The sequence below is a fragment of the Saccopteryx bilineata genome, chromosome 12 (assembly GCF_036850765.1).
Source record: "Saccopteryx bilineata isolate mSacBil1 chromosome 12, mSacBil1_pri_phased_curated, whole genome shotgun sequence".
NCBI lineage: Eukaryota > Metazoa > Chordata > Mammalia > Chiroptera > Emballonuridae > Saccopteryx > Saccopteryx bilineata.
Genome location: NC_089501.1, coordinates 45,776,046 through 45,788,251, shown reverse-complemented (window position 1 = coordinate 45,788,251; position 12,206 = coordinate 45,776,046). Strand labels below are relative to the sequence as shown.

The window sequence follows — 12,206 nt, the reverse complement described above, 5'->3', positions numbered from 1 at the left end:
ATTGCTAGTTTGGTGTTTCCATACATACCTGTCTTGAGCTCGTCTTTAATTGGTGAACTTGAAATAATACCATAAGTGGATGAGGCAGCCATGCAGCACATCAACAGCACCACCTTCTAACAAGATGCAGAAAGAAAAATTGCAGGGCATATCTTTTTCTGCGAGGTTAGTGACTGCAGAGAAATATGAGAGCTAACCTCCTTGTAATTATTGGGGAGCAGAGGATACCCCCTAAGGATTTTAGAAAGGCCTCCCACGGCTCACAACATGCAGATTTTCAGGGGATCAGCTGTAAAAGGGGGCAGACACAGGCTGTTAGGACCCACTGCAGAGCCCTTTTGCAGTGTCCACCCAACAAGGTCTCTTAGTTCAAGCTCATTCATTGGTCTGGTCATTTAACGTCTAACTCACCAGCACGTTAGTACTAAACTTGCTTTGTAATTACCCACACACATGCTATTTCTATACAGCTTTAACTGAAATAATTTCTTAAACTTCTTGATCTTCAAGCTTGCATAGCTTATTTAAAAAAAAAAATCTTATGGTTGACACTGCAGGGGATTCCAGTGCCTTAGAGTCCCAGATCCGACAACTGGACAAAGCGCTGGACGACAGCCACTTTCAGATGCAGCAAACCGAAGCCGTCATCCGCAGCAAAACTCCCACAGGACCGGAGCTGGACGCCAGCTACCGAGGCTACGTGAGTATCCTGACCTCTGGGGTCCGGACAGTTACCCTGAAATCACAGTGGTGTGACAGAGAACAATTTGTCTGGGGCACGAGTGCTTTGTGAGCTCTCCAAACACCATGCTTCCCAGCAACTCACAGGCGTGGAGGTGCAAAACAAAGCCCTGTTAGCAAGCTACCCTCTGAGTCAGCCTGGACCGCGCTCAGGCCCGCTCACCTGCTGTCATCGGCAGCCTGTTCCCTTACACAGAGGGCTTAGCGAGCTCCCTTCCACTGAAAGCAACAAAATGCTTTGGCTCCTGAAAGTGATTAGGCAATTTTCCAAATTCGGCTAATAATTTTCGGACCACAGTTATCCTCGGAGCCGCAGATTTCAGCTAATACATTACTAACATGGAATTTTAATTGTTATTATTATTATTATTTTACCCTGAGTTTATCGATTCACTGAATAACCTTGGGAATGGTTTTATCCTCTGTGTTTAGTATGCTCATTCTGCAGAAAACAATTCTAACAGGAGGGATTGTCGAAAAGATGGCAAAAGATTGAGTCTGTCACTGCTCCTTTTTTTTAAAGAACTTAGGAAAGTATATAATGACTTTATTTGCTCTGCTCAAGTTACTGACCAAATACGCTGCTCACAAAAATCAGGGGATATTTTATTGCTTCGTATTCATTTGGAAATAGCCCCTAATGTTTGTGAGCAGTATGATTTCCCCCCCCCAGAAAACTTTTCCTACACATATTTAAAAAAGAGAATCTGAAAGTCAACCCCTTCCATGCTTCATAGCCGCTTGCTCACCCCAAAGATTGCCGGGGAAAAGGAAACAATTATTCACTTCCCAACGTCTAATGGCAGCTCACCCAGGGAAGAGGGCCGTCCCAGTTATATGTGCCGGTGTTCGTGTCCTCACAATTACAGAAGAGTGATCAATCATGAGTGTACTTCCTGTCCAGTCTGGCCCATTCTACTGACTTCTATTATAGTGGAAACCTGTTTTTTCAAAATATAGTTTCCTGAGGACTGTGCTGACATCACTGAGATTATACTCAACCTCAATCAAAAGCAGTCAAAGTCAATTAATAGCAATGTGATTTGTTAAAGGCTATGAATGGTAACTTTATGCTCAGTATAGCAGGAGTGCCATGAAATTATTTGTTCTTTTCATTTTTCACAAGTGTGCATACTAGACATGGAGTTGGAAGATTCTCCTTTTTAACTGAATTTATTAGGGTGACACTGCTTAATGAAATGATAGCGGGTTCAGGTGCACAGTTCCCCAGCACACAATCTGTACACTGTACCGTGTTCACCACCCCGAGTCAGATCTCTGTCCATTACCATTTATCCTCCCACCCTCCTCTGCCTCCCCCACCCCTCTCCCTTCAGCGTAAAATGACCATTTGTTTTTGGTTTTGTTTTTCTGTTTTGTTTTGTTTTGTTTCGGTCTCCCTTCCCCAAGGAGATATATCAGAAAATATATTACTACAAGGAATGTCCAAAGTTTTACTGCCTGGAATTTTTATGGTTTGAGTCTACTACTTAAGTCTTTAATCCATTTTGAGTTTATTTTTGTGTATGGTGTAAGAAGGTGGTCTAGTTTCATTTTTCATGTATCGGTCCAGTTTTCCCAACACCGTTTACTGAATAGACTGTCTTTGACCATTGTATGTTTTTGCCTCCTTTATCTAATATTAATTTCCTATAAAGGCCTGGGTTTATTTCTAGGCTTTCTATTATGTACCATTGATCTATATGTCTTTTTTGTGCCAGCGTCATGCTGTTTTAATTCCTATGGCCTGTAGTATAGTTTGAAATAGGTAGCATGATTATTCCAACTTTGTTCTTTCTCAAGATTGCTGTGGCTATTCAAGGTCCTTCATAGTTCCATATAACTTTTTGAAATATTTGTTCTATTTCTGTGAAAGATACCAATGGTATCTTGATAAGAATTTTGTTGAACCTATAAATTGCTTTGGATAGTGTGGACATTTTAATGATATTAATTCTTCTTATCCATGAACACAGTGCATGTTTCCACTTACTTGTGCCTTCTTCCGTTTCTCTCTTCAGCGTCTTATAGTTTTATGAGTATAGATCTTTTACATCCTTCATTAAACTTATTCCTAGGTATTTTATTCTTCTTGAAACAATTGTAAGTGGGATTATGTTCTTAGTTTCTCTCTCTGATAGTTCATTATTGGTTTGTAAAAATGCAACTGAATTCTGAATATTTACTGAATTCATTTACTAGTTCTCATAGTTTTTTTGTGGAATCTTTAGGGTTCTCTACATACAGTATCATGTCATCTGCAAATAATGACAGTTTTTCTTCTTCCTTTCCAATTAGCATATCTTTTATTTCTTCTTGTTGTTTGATTGCTGTGGCTAGGACTTCTACTGCTATGTTAAATTAGAGCAGTAAAAGTGGACATGCCTGTCTTGTTCCCGATCTTAAGGGAAATGCTTGTATTTTTCTTCCCATTGATATGAGAGAAAGGGGGGGGGGTCAGAAAAGCATTAACTTGTTGTTTCATTTAGTTGTTCCATTTAGTTGTATATTCATTGTTTACTTCTCATACATGCCCCGATTAGGGGTCGAACCTGTGACATCTGGTGCACCAGGTCAATGCTTTATCCACTGAACCACTGGGCCAGGACCACACTTGTAGTTTTGCCCAGTGAGTGTGATATTGCCTGTGGGTTTGTGATATATGGCCTTTATTATGCAGAGGTATGTCTTCTCTATTTCTACTTTGTTGAGAGTTTTTTTTATGAATGGGTGCTAGATTTTATCAAATGCTTTTTTGTATCTGTTGATATGAGCATGTGATTTTTATCCTTCATTTTGTTTCTGTGGCATATCACTTTTATCGATTTGCATGATTTGTACCAACCTTGCATCCCCAGAATAAACCCCACTGGATCATGGTGTGTACACTTTTTAATATATTGTTGGATGCAGTTTGCTAATATTTTGTCTCAAATTTAGCATCTATGTTCATCAGGGATATTGGTTTATAATTTTTTTTTCTTTGTAGTGTCTTTATCTGGTTTTGGAATTAGGATAATGTTGGCCATATAGAATGACTTTGGGAATCTTTTCTCCTCATGAATTTTTTGGAATAGTTTGAGAAGGATTGGTGTTATTTCTTCTTTGAATGTTTGGTAAAACTTACGTGTGAAACCATCCTGCCCAAGACTTTTGTTTGTTGGGAGTTTTTTGATTAATGCTTCATTTTCACTAGCTGTAATCTGGTTATTCTGATTCTCTTATTTTTCCTGAATCCGGTTTGGAAAATTATATATTTATAGGACTTTATTCATTTCTTCTAGATTGTCCAGTTTATTGGCATATAGTTGTTGAGTTTGCGATATGGTAGTAATATTTTCTTACAATGCTTTGATTTCTTTGGTGTCAGTTTTACTTCTCATTCCTTTCTGATTTTATTTATTTGGGTCCTCTCTTTTTTTCTTTGTGAGTCTGGTTAAAGATTTATCAATCTTGTTTATTTTTTCTAAGAACCAGCTCTTGCTTTCATTGATCTTTGGTACTTTTTTTTTTTTTAACTCTTTTTTAGTTATTCTGCTCTGATCTTTATTATTTCCTTATTTCCACTCACTTTGGGCTTCATTTGTGGTTCTTTTTCAAGATCTTTAAATGTAAAGTTAGACTGTTTGAGATTTTTCTTGTTTCTTGAGATAGGCCTATCATGGTAAGACTTTCCCTCTTAAAACTACTTTCTCTGTGTCCCATAGTTTTGGATTGTTGTGTTTTCAATTTTAGTTTGTTTCAAAGTATCTGGAAGCTTCTCCTTTCATGTTAGAATTTATCCCTTTAATACCTATTAAATTATGCTTAAATTTTCTCATTCAATACCTGGTTCTAATTTTGCTTTATGCTTTTAAGTATTTTAATTATTTAATGCAAAAACTGTCCCTTTGAGATTTATGTTAATATTATTGTTTCCATTTTTCAGTTTAAAAAAGAGGGAGCAACGTGCCAAAAAATTAGAGATGCAGTAGGAGCTGAGGGCTCTGAGTTTAGTTTGCCTCCATTCATAAGTTGCAAAGAAATTTTGAGGATTTCACTTGCAAAACCACATATGCAAAGTGTGTCTTTGAGGTATTGCTTTATGTATATAAGAAGGTGTCACACGTTTAAGATGCATGTTTTTGAACTTGGCCGTTTCCTTTTTTAGCAGAGTATCACAGAAAAGTAAAACACAGCCACTGTCCTTTTCGAGGCAGTACAAAGATATTGTCCCTGGAAGCTCTTGCACTCATGGCAATGTGAGAATTCAGTGATGAGGGCCTGTTTTCTGTGTCTAAACAGATGAAACTTCTGGCTGAATGCAGCAGCAGTATCGACTCCGTGAAGAGGCTGGAGCACAAACTGAAGGAGGAAGAGGAGAATTTTCCTGGCTTTGTCAACCTGAATAGTACCGAGACCCAGACCGCTGGTGAGTGAGCTGCTCAATTCGAGACGGAAGGAAATGGAAGATTTGGAAACACTTTGTTGACCCGAGTGTTGCTTACCTCATTCTGTGCTTTTCTGTCCTGAGAACTTTTCTCCGTGTTCCAGTGATCTCCTGTGACAGAAGAGGGAGGGGAAAGGCATCACAGTGTTATTTTCTGTGTCTGTCCCGATTTCAAAGCAGTCTCTACCATGACTAAGTCAGGCATTTTGAATGTATGCTCACAGAGTTCTGTTGCAGAATTAGGTCAAGAACTGAATTTTATCTTCATGCACACTGCTGCTCACTACTTTATAAAGCTCTTTACAATGTTAAAACCTACGCAGCTCACTCTTTTTCTCTTTCTTTTGTTTTACTGCATCACCATTAAAAATGCAAATAGGAAGAACACAGCCATGATGCTGTTGTTTATAGCTGACAGCAACAGAAGTGCTCAGTAGAATTACTTTTCTTTCTGTGGCTGTTTAAAGTCAGCCGCCAATGCGTGTTTAAAGCATTTCCCAAACACGGGATGCGTAGGAAAACGCCTTGTAACTGTGTGTACGCCACATCTGGCCAGGTGTGATCGACCGCTGGGAGCTGATGCAGGCGCAGGCCCTGAGCAAGGAGCTGCGGATGAAGCAGAACCTCCAGAAGTGGCAGCAGTTCAGCTCCGACCTGAGCAACATCTGGACCTGGCTGGGGGCGACGGAGGAGGAGCTGGAGCAGCTGCAGCGCCTGGAGCTCAGCACTGACCTCCAGTCCATCGAGCTCCAAATCAAAAAGCTCAAGGTAAGCTGCCCTCGGCCTTTCCCAGAGCAGCCACGCGGGATGCCTGGCACTCTAGCCGCGTTACTATGATACAGCTGCAGGGAAATTGTTGGCACAGGGCACACAAATGCTTCCCCCCCCCCCCCCGCCCAGCCATGCGTAATCAGTGTTTGTAAAGAAGATTTGGAAGGGCAGAAGGATGGACCACATTGTAGAAGTACTCCCCATGTAAATAATCATGTATGATTTAATAAGTTGGTATTTTTACATGATCAATGAGAAGTTTATGAACCATCCAGGTACCTCTAGGACCTGTTACACCACTCCTCAGGGAAATCGAGCTATTACCGGGTTCCTCCAAGGCTTTAAAGTTCCAAGACTTTTTATATGTGAGTTTGTGGAGACCTAATGAAGTCATTGGACATTCTGGCATCAGCAGAACTTCTGAAATAGAAACTCTAGTCACGGCAGAAGCAATTTTTCATGAGACAAAACTATGGAGTCATTGTGATAAAACACCTGAGATTTTTTTTGCATGGGTGTGGTACACAACAGAACTTCCTTTAACTCCATCTCTGGATCTTAGGGCTCCTCCTTAGCCCAGCCATTGAAATGCATTGCTGTGCTCAGACTTTTCTAAGTATTCTGTGGAGCAAGAGCTCAGTTTCTTCTTCTTCTTTTTTTTTTTTTGTATTTTTCTGAAGCTGGAAACGGGGAGAGATAGTCAGACAGACTCCCGCATGCGCCCCACCGGGATCCACCCGGCACGCCCACCAGGAGCGACTCTCTGCCCACCAGGGGGCGATGCTCTGCCCCTCCTGGGTGTCGTTCTGCCGCGACCAGAGCCACTCTAGCGCCTGGGGCAGAGGCCAAGGAGCCATCCCCAGCGCCCGGGCCATCTTTGCTCCAATGGAGCCTTGGCTGCAGGAGGGGAAGAGAGAGACAGAGAGGAAGGGGGGGGGTGGAGAAGCAAATGGGCGCTTCTCCTGTGTGCCCTGACCGGGAATCGAACCCGGGTCCCCCGCACGCCAGGCCAACGCTCTACCGCTGAGCCAACCGGCCAGGGCCTGCTCAGTTTCTTCTTAATAGCTCTTTTGAGTCTGTCTTTTTGTTTGGAGAATATGGAGGAGAGCTTTCCCTCAGAACAGAGCTACCCAGGCTCTGCAGGCTCAAGGATTAAGCGCACTGCTTTTGTGTGTCTCTCTGGTTTTCATCTACACTATTTATCCGGGGTGATGTTTTTGTGGCTTGCTTTGGTGATGGTTGGGAGTGAAATTTTCAAACAGAGAAATGAGTCTTCTCCACCGATGTTCAGCCTTCTTCACCAGCCCCATCAGTTTCAGGATGAAGTGTCCGATGAGAGATGCAATTTACATTATCTGAATTCTAAAATGCGTTTTTCTCTAGAGTACTTGAATTCCTTTAGTTGCTCTCTGGGAAAATGTGAGGCAGTGTGGCATTAAAACTAGATTCCTTACAAAGGTGATGATACTAATGCTGGCCAGGGTCTGAGACTCAAGTGAGATTAGGGTAGAGAAATGAGACCCTGAACGTCAGCTTATATGACCAAAAAAAAAAAAAAGCTACCCTCCCCTGAACTCCTCCCCCAAAATCCTCTCTGTTTTCTGAAGATAAATCTGTAGAACATCCAATTATCTTTCCATAATATCTCTCAATCTTTTTCTGTCTCTGTGGTTGAATCCATATTTAATATGTTAAGATTCTATTGGCCCTGGCCAGTTGGCTCAGTGGTAGAGCACTGGCTCAGCATGTGGATGCCCCAGGTTTGATTCCCGATCAGGGCACACAGGAGAAGTGCCCATTTGCTTTTCCACCCCTCCCCCTTTCACTTCTTTCTCTTCCCCTCCTGCAGCCATGGCTCAATTGGAGTGAGTTGGCCCTGTGCACTGAGGATGGCTCCATGGCCTCTGCCTCAGGTGCTAAGAACTCAGTTGCTCAGCAACTGAGCAACACCCCAGGTGGGCAGAGCACCAGCCCCTAGTGGGCTTGCAGGGTGGATCCCACTAGTGCCGCATGGGGAGTCTGTCTCTCTGCCTCCCCGCTTCTTACTGAATAAAAAATAATAATAATAAATATTCTATTGAATATTTAAAAATTAAGCCACACTGGAAACTTTGCAGAAAAGTGAGAAATTATAGGAAGTGTAGCCTGGGTAGATGTGATTTGCAGGATCACTCACCCTAACTTGATCTGGAGATTTTTAAACAGTACCCAGTATTCAGTTATTAGTGCATAATTGTATTCTCAAGTTCTTGGAACTTAGTTCTAGATCTTTAGGAGATGCACAGAGTGAAAAATCAAGTTGCCTGGTGAGTGTGTGTGTGTGCATGTGTGTGAGAAATCAAACTAAGTTGGTTAGCTGATTGAATACTCAATTCATTCTCTTAACCATCACTAGAAGGTGGCCCATTGTATAGGCTGTGTCCTCATCCTATGGGCCACTGTCTGGGCCTATGGAGGCCAGAGCCTGAGAAGCTGCTTTCTTATCAAGCTTCCCATTTTATTCTTATGCACAGAACTTTGAGTACCATTGGTCTATTGAAACGGAATTCTTACACTAGAACAAAAAGCACATTTCCTGCTGCTCAGAACTAATGGAGCCCAGCTTGGCTTTGTGTTGTTGTTGAAATCCCATGCTGGGGGTTGAGGTAATCATACGCCTTATTTCATTGCGCAGGGTCATGGTTGCTTCCTGCAAAGTTCCTCTTCAGGTTATTTATGTATCCTTCCCACCCCGTACACCCTGTTTTTTAGTCCTCGAACCCTGGCAGCCATTCTGAAATAGTCAATGAATATTCTTTGTTCCTATGTATTCATGAGGAAAGTAGACTGCTGTGGACACACATGTATTTTAAATGACGTAAATGCTGTTAGTTGCGCATATTCTGTTTCCGACTCTTCCGCTCCACACCATATTTTTTTGGGCTCCACACCATATTGTTTTGGGCTCCGCTTGTCTACTCAGGTGTACATTTTACCCATTTCTTTTGCCTGCAGCGTGGTTCTCAGTGGTGTGAACTCACTGTATCTTATCTAGCTATTCTGTTAAGGCCAGTTTTAATTCATGGATTTCTTTCTTTTTTTTTTATTTGGGTGAAGCATTTCCAAAGGTCTCAGACTATTGAAAAATGTTTAATCATACTTTTCCCGGTTTGGTTGTTCCCCCTTCTCTCTGCAGGAGCTGCAGAAAGCTGTGGACCACCGCAAAGCCATCATCCTGTCCATCAACCTGTGCAGCGCCGAGTTCACCCAGGCCGGCAGCCCGGAGAGCCGGGAGCTGCAGGATCGCCTGTCCCAGATGAACGCGCGCTGGGACCGGGTGTGCTCCCTGCTGGAGGCGTGGCAGGGCCGGCTCCAGGACGCCCTGATGCAGTGTCAGGTGCGCGCGGCTTGGGCAGGCCATGCTTCTCAGTCAGACAGTTCCGGGCTGGCGGAGTCTGTGACTTGATTTATCAAAGTCACCACAAGGATGCAGTTGCTCCCCGGAGTCAATATGTGAATGTGATAACTTTGCACCCAAACTTTTTGTTTTACTGGAAAAATCTGTGCGTGTGAACAGGGGTTCAAAGCAGCGAGTCCCCATCTTTCGTCCAGCCAACGAGACTGTCCCCACAAGCCTCTTTCAGCCCCACCGTTCCTTCTTCTTTCATTTCGTTTATTTTGTTTATTCAACAGATTTTTGCTGAGCATAGAAAGATAGTTCTTACACATCCAAGTGAGCATGACAAAATACTTACTCATCCATTCATACCACCTGGGCCGAGTGTCCACTGTCTGACAGATACTGCGCTAAACTGTCAGGATACAGCACAGCCTCTACTTCTATTGGGGGGGGGGAACAGACAATAAAATTCAATGAAATGGTTAACCAAGTTATTTCGGGATGCTGATAAGAGAATTGAGAAGAGTCAGTTTGGGAGGGTGGTCAGGGAAGTTCTAAGGACCTTTGAGCTGACATTGGAAAGATGCTTCCGTGAAGCAGATAGAACAGAAAGAAAGAGCTTAGTATCTGGAAAGACAGAAAAGAGGGCCAGTGTGATCAGAATGCGGTCCGAGAGGCAGGGAGAGGTAAGAAAGATCAGGAAGGTCAGGAATGAGAGCACGGGGCCTTGTAGGTGTTGGCCGGGAGTTAGGATTATATTCTGAGCATGGAAGAAAGCCCTTTCAGGATGTGAATCCTGCTTTCTGGGTTCATAGATGCCCCGAGAGGACCCGAGCCTTGAAGGCAGGTGCCCAAGCTGTTGTTTCAAACCTGCACCCACTCCTAGTACAGTGCCTTCCACACAGGAGGTCTTCAGGAACTATACTGGAATAATAAATGAATGAACAAATGGGTGGGTAAAGGCCATCATGGGATTGGATTTAGGCCTTAAAAATGGCAGGATTTGAATTCAGGGAGAAGAGAAAGGGACAGTGTTGCTTCCTTCCACACTATGTAAGAGCCCCAGAAATTTCTCTAGTGTTGGGCATTTTGAAACCAATTTTCCTTATGTCTGAATTTTCCCTCAAGTGATAAATTAGATGCTTCTGGTAAGAATGTGAACCTGGATGATTATGACAGCGTGAGTGCCTTCCTCGGAAAGGAGTTGTGTCTAAAATCTTAAAGCCATAGTGTCATTGCCAGTGGTCGCCGTTGTAAAGAATGGGAATTTAAGCTGCAGGGGAAGGAAAAATATATCATTCAAGATGATGTTAAGCTCTCTGGGTTGTTTTAGTTTGTTTGCTTTTTTCCCCCTCAGGATTTTCATGAAATGAGTCACGGCTTGCTGCTCATGCTGGAGAACATCGACAGGAGGAAAAACGAGATCGTTCCTATCGATTCTCACCTGGAGGCCGAGGTCCTTCAGGACCACCACCGGCAGCTGGCGGTAAGAAGCGGGGCGTCCGCAGCCTGCGGCTATTTTTACTGCAGTCCATTGCATTTGCTGGAAAAAGAATGTAGGGGGTAATATTTTTTACCTTTGAGGCTCTAATCTCTAGCTTAATTATACTTTGCTTCACATACATTTCTAATATTTGGGAAGCAAACATGCATAGTAGATGACATCCACTGGCTTTAGAATCTGGTTCTAAAGTCATTCTTCAACTATAGAAATCTAAAATGTTTCCATCTAAATCAACTTGTGTGTATTAAAAGCAGGCCTTTGGTGAATTATACTTTTTTTATTGATTGATTTTAGAGAGACAGAAAGAGAAAGAAATATTGATTTATTTTTCCATTTATTTAACTGAATCTATTGGGGTAATACTGGTTAGCAAGATTATACAGGTTTCAGGTGCAAATTCTACAACACGTTCACTGTACTGTGTGTTCGCCCCCCCAAGTCAAGTCTCTGTCCATCACCATTTATCCCTCCTACATTCTCCTCTGCCTCCCCCCTTCTTCCTACCCCCAGCAAGCACCACACTTATCTATGCATTGGTTGGTTGATTCTTGTATGTGACCCAGCCCGGGATCAAACCTGCAACATTGTTTTATTGGGATGACGCTCTAACCAATTGAGCTACCTGGCCAGGGTCGAATTATACTTATATTTTATTTAAATGTATTTGTTACATCTATGTCCCAAAAGCATATCAGGTCGTTTATAATTAAAGGATATTATAGCTATTAAAATGGAGAGTGTCGCCTAACCAGTGGTGGTACAGTGGATAGAGCGTGGACCTGGGGCACTGAGATCCCAGGTTTGAAACCCCAAGGTTGCAGGCTTGAGTGCAGGTTCATCCAGCTTGAGCGCAGGCTCACTAGCTTGAGCACGGGGTCACTGGCTTGAGTGTGGGATCATAGACATGACCCCATGGTCCTGGCTTGAATCCAAGGTCACTGGCTTAAGCAAGGGGTCACTGGATTGGCTAGACCCCCCTCCAGTCAGGACACATATGAGAAAACAATCAATGAACAACTAAAGTGCTGCAACTATGAGTTGATGTTTCTCATGTCTCTCCCTTTCTCTCTCTCCTCCTCAAAAAATAGAGAACATTAAGCCTTCCTAAGAAGAATTAAGTGTACCAAATTTCACATTTAACCTTTATACCAAACTTTCTGAAAGTTAAGACAAAAAGGGAAATGTGATAAGTTCACTTACTTTTATTATCTGACAACAAGAAAGCACGCCACTTCTCAAGGAGCAGGAAACTTTTTCTAGCACTAAATTCAAAAGGAAACTTGCAGAGTTTCTGTGTAGATTCTTACACAAAGAACTTTGGACAATATAATGTACAGTGTGCATTTTAGAGGAGATAAAGAAGCATATTTGCATTCCATTAG

At 42.5% G+C, this 12,206-nt stretch overlaps 1 protein-coding gene across 3 annotated transcripts in view; it reads left to right on the top strand.

Moving 5' to 3' along the window:
* The window catches only part of SYNE1 (spectrin repeat containing nuclear envelope protein 1), a 445,623-nt gene that overhangs the window by 420,498 nt on the left and 12,919 nt on the right, over window positions 1–12,206 (top strand). For all 3 annotated transcript variants that reach the window (XM_066248218.1, XM_066248216.1, XM_066248219.1), the window contains 5 exons: window positions 558–700; window positions 5,026–5,152; window positions 5,727–5,938; window positions 9,117–9,317; window positions 10,678–10,806. In XM_066248218.1, the coding sequence (XP_066104315.1) occupies window positions 558–700; window positions 5,026–5,152; window positions 5,727–5,938; window positions 9,117–9,317; window positions 10,678–10,806 (812 nt within the window). The remainder of the gene's footprint in view (window positions 1–557; window positions 701–5,025; window positions 5,153–5,726; window positions 5,939–9,116; window positions 9,318–10,677; window positions 10,807–12,206) is intronic.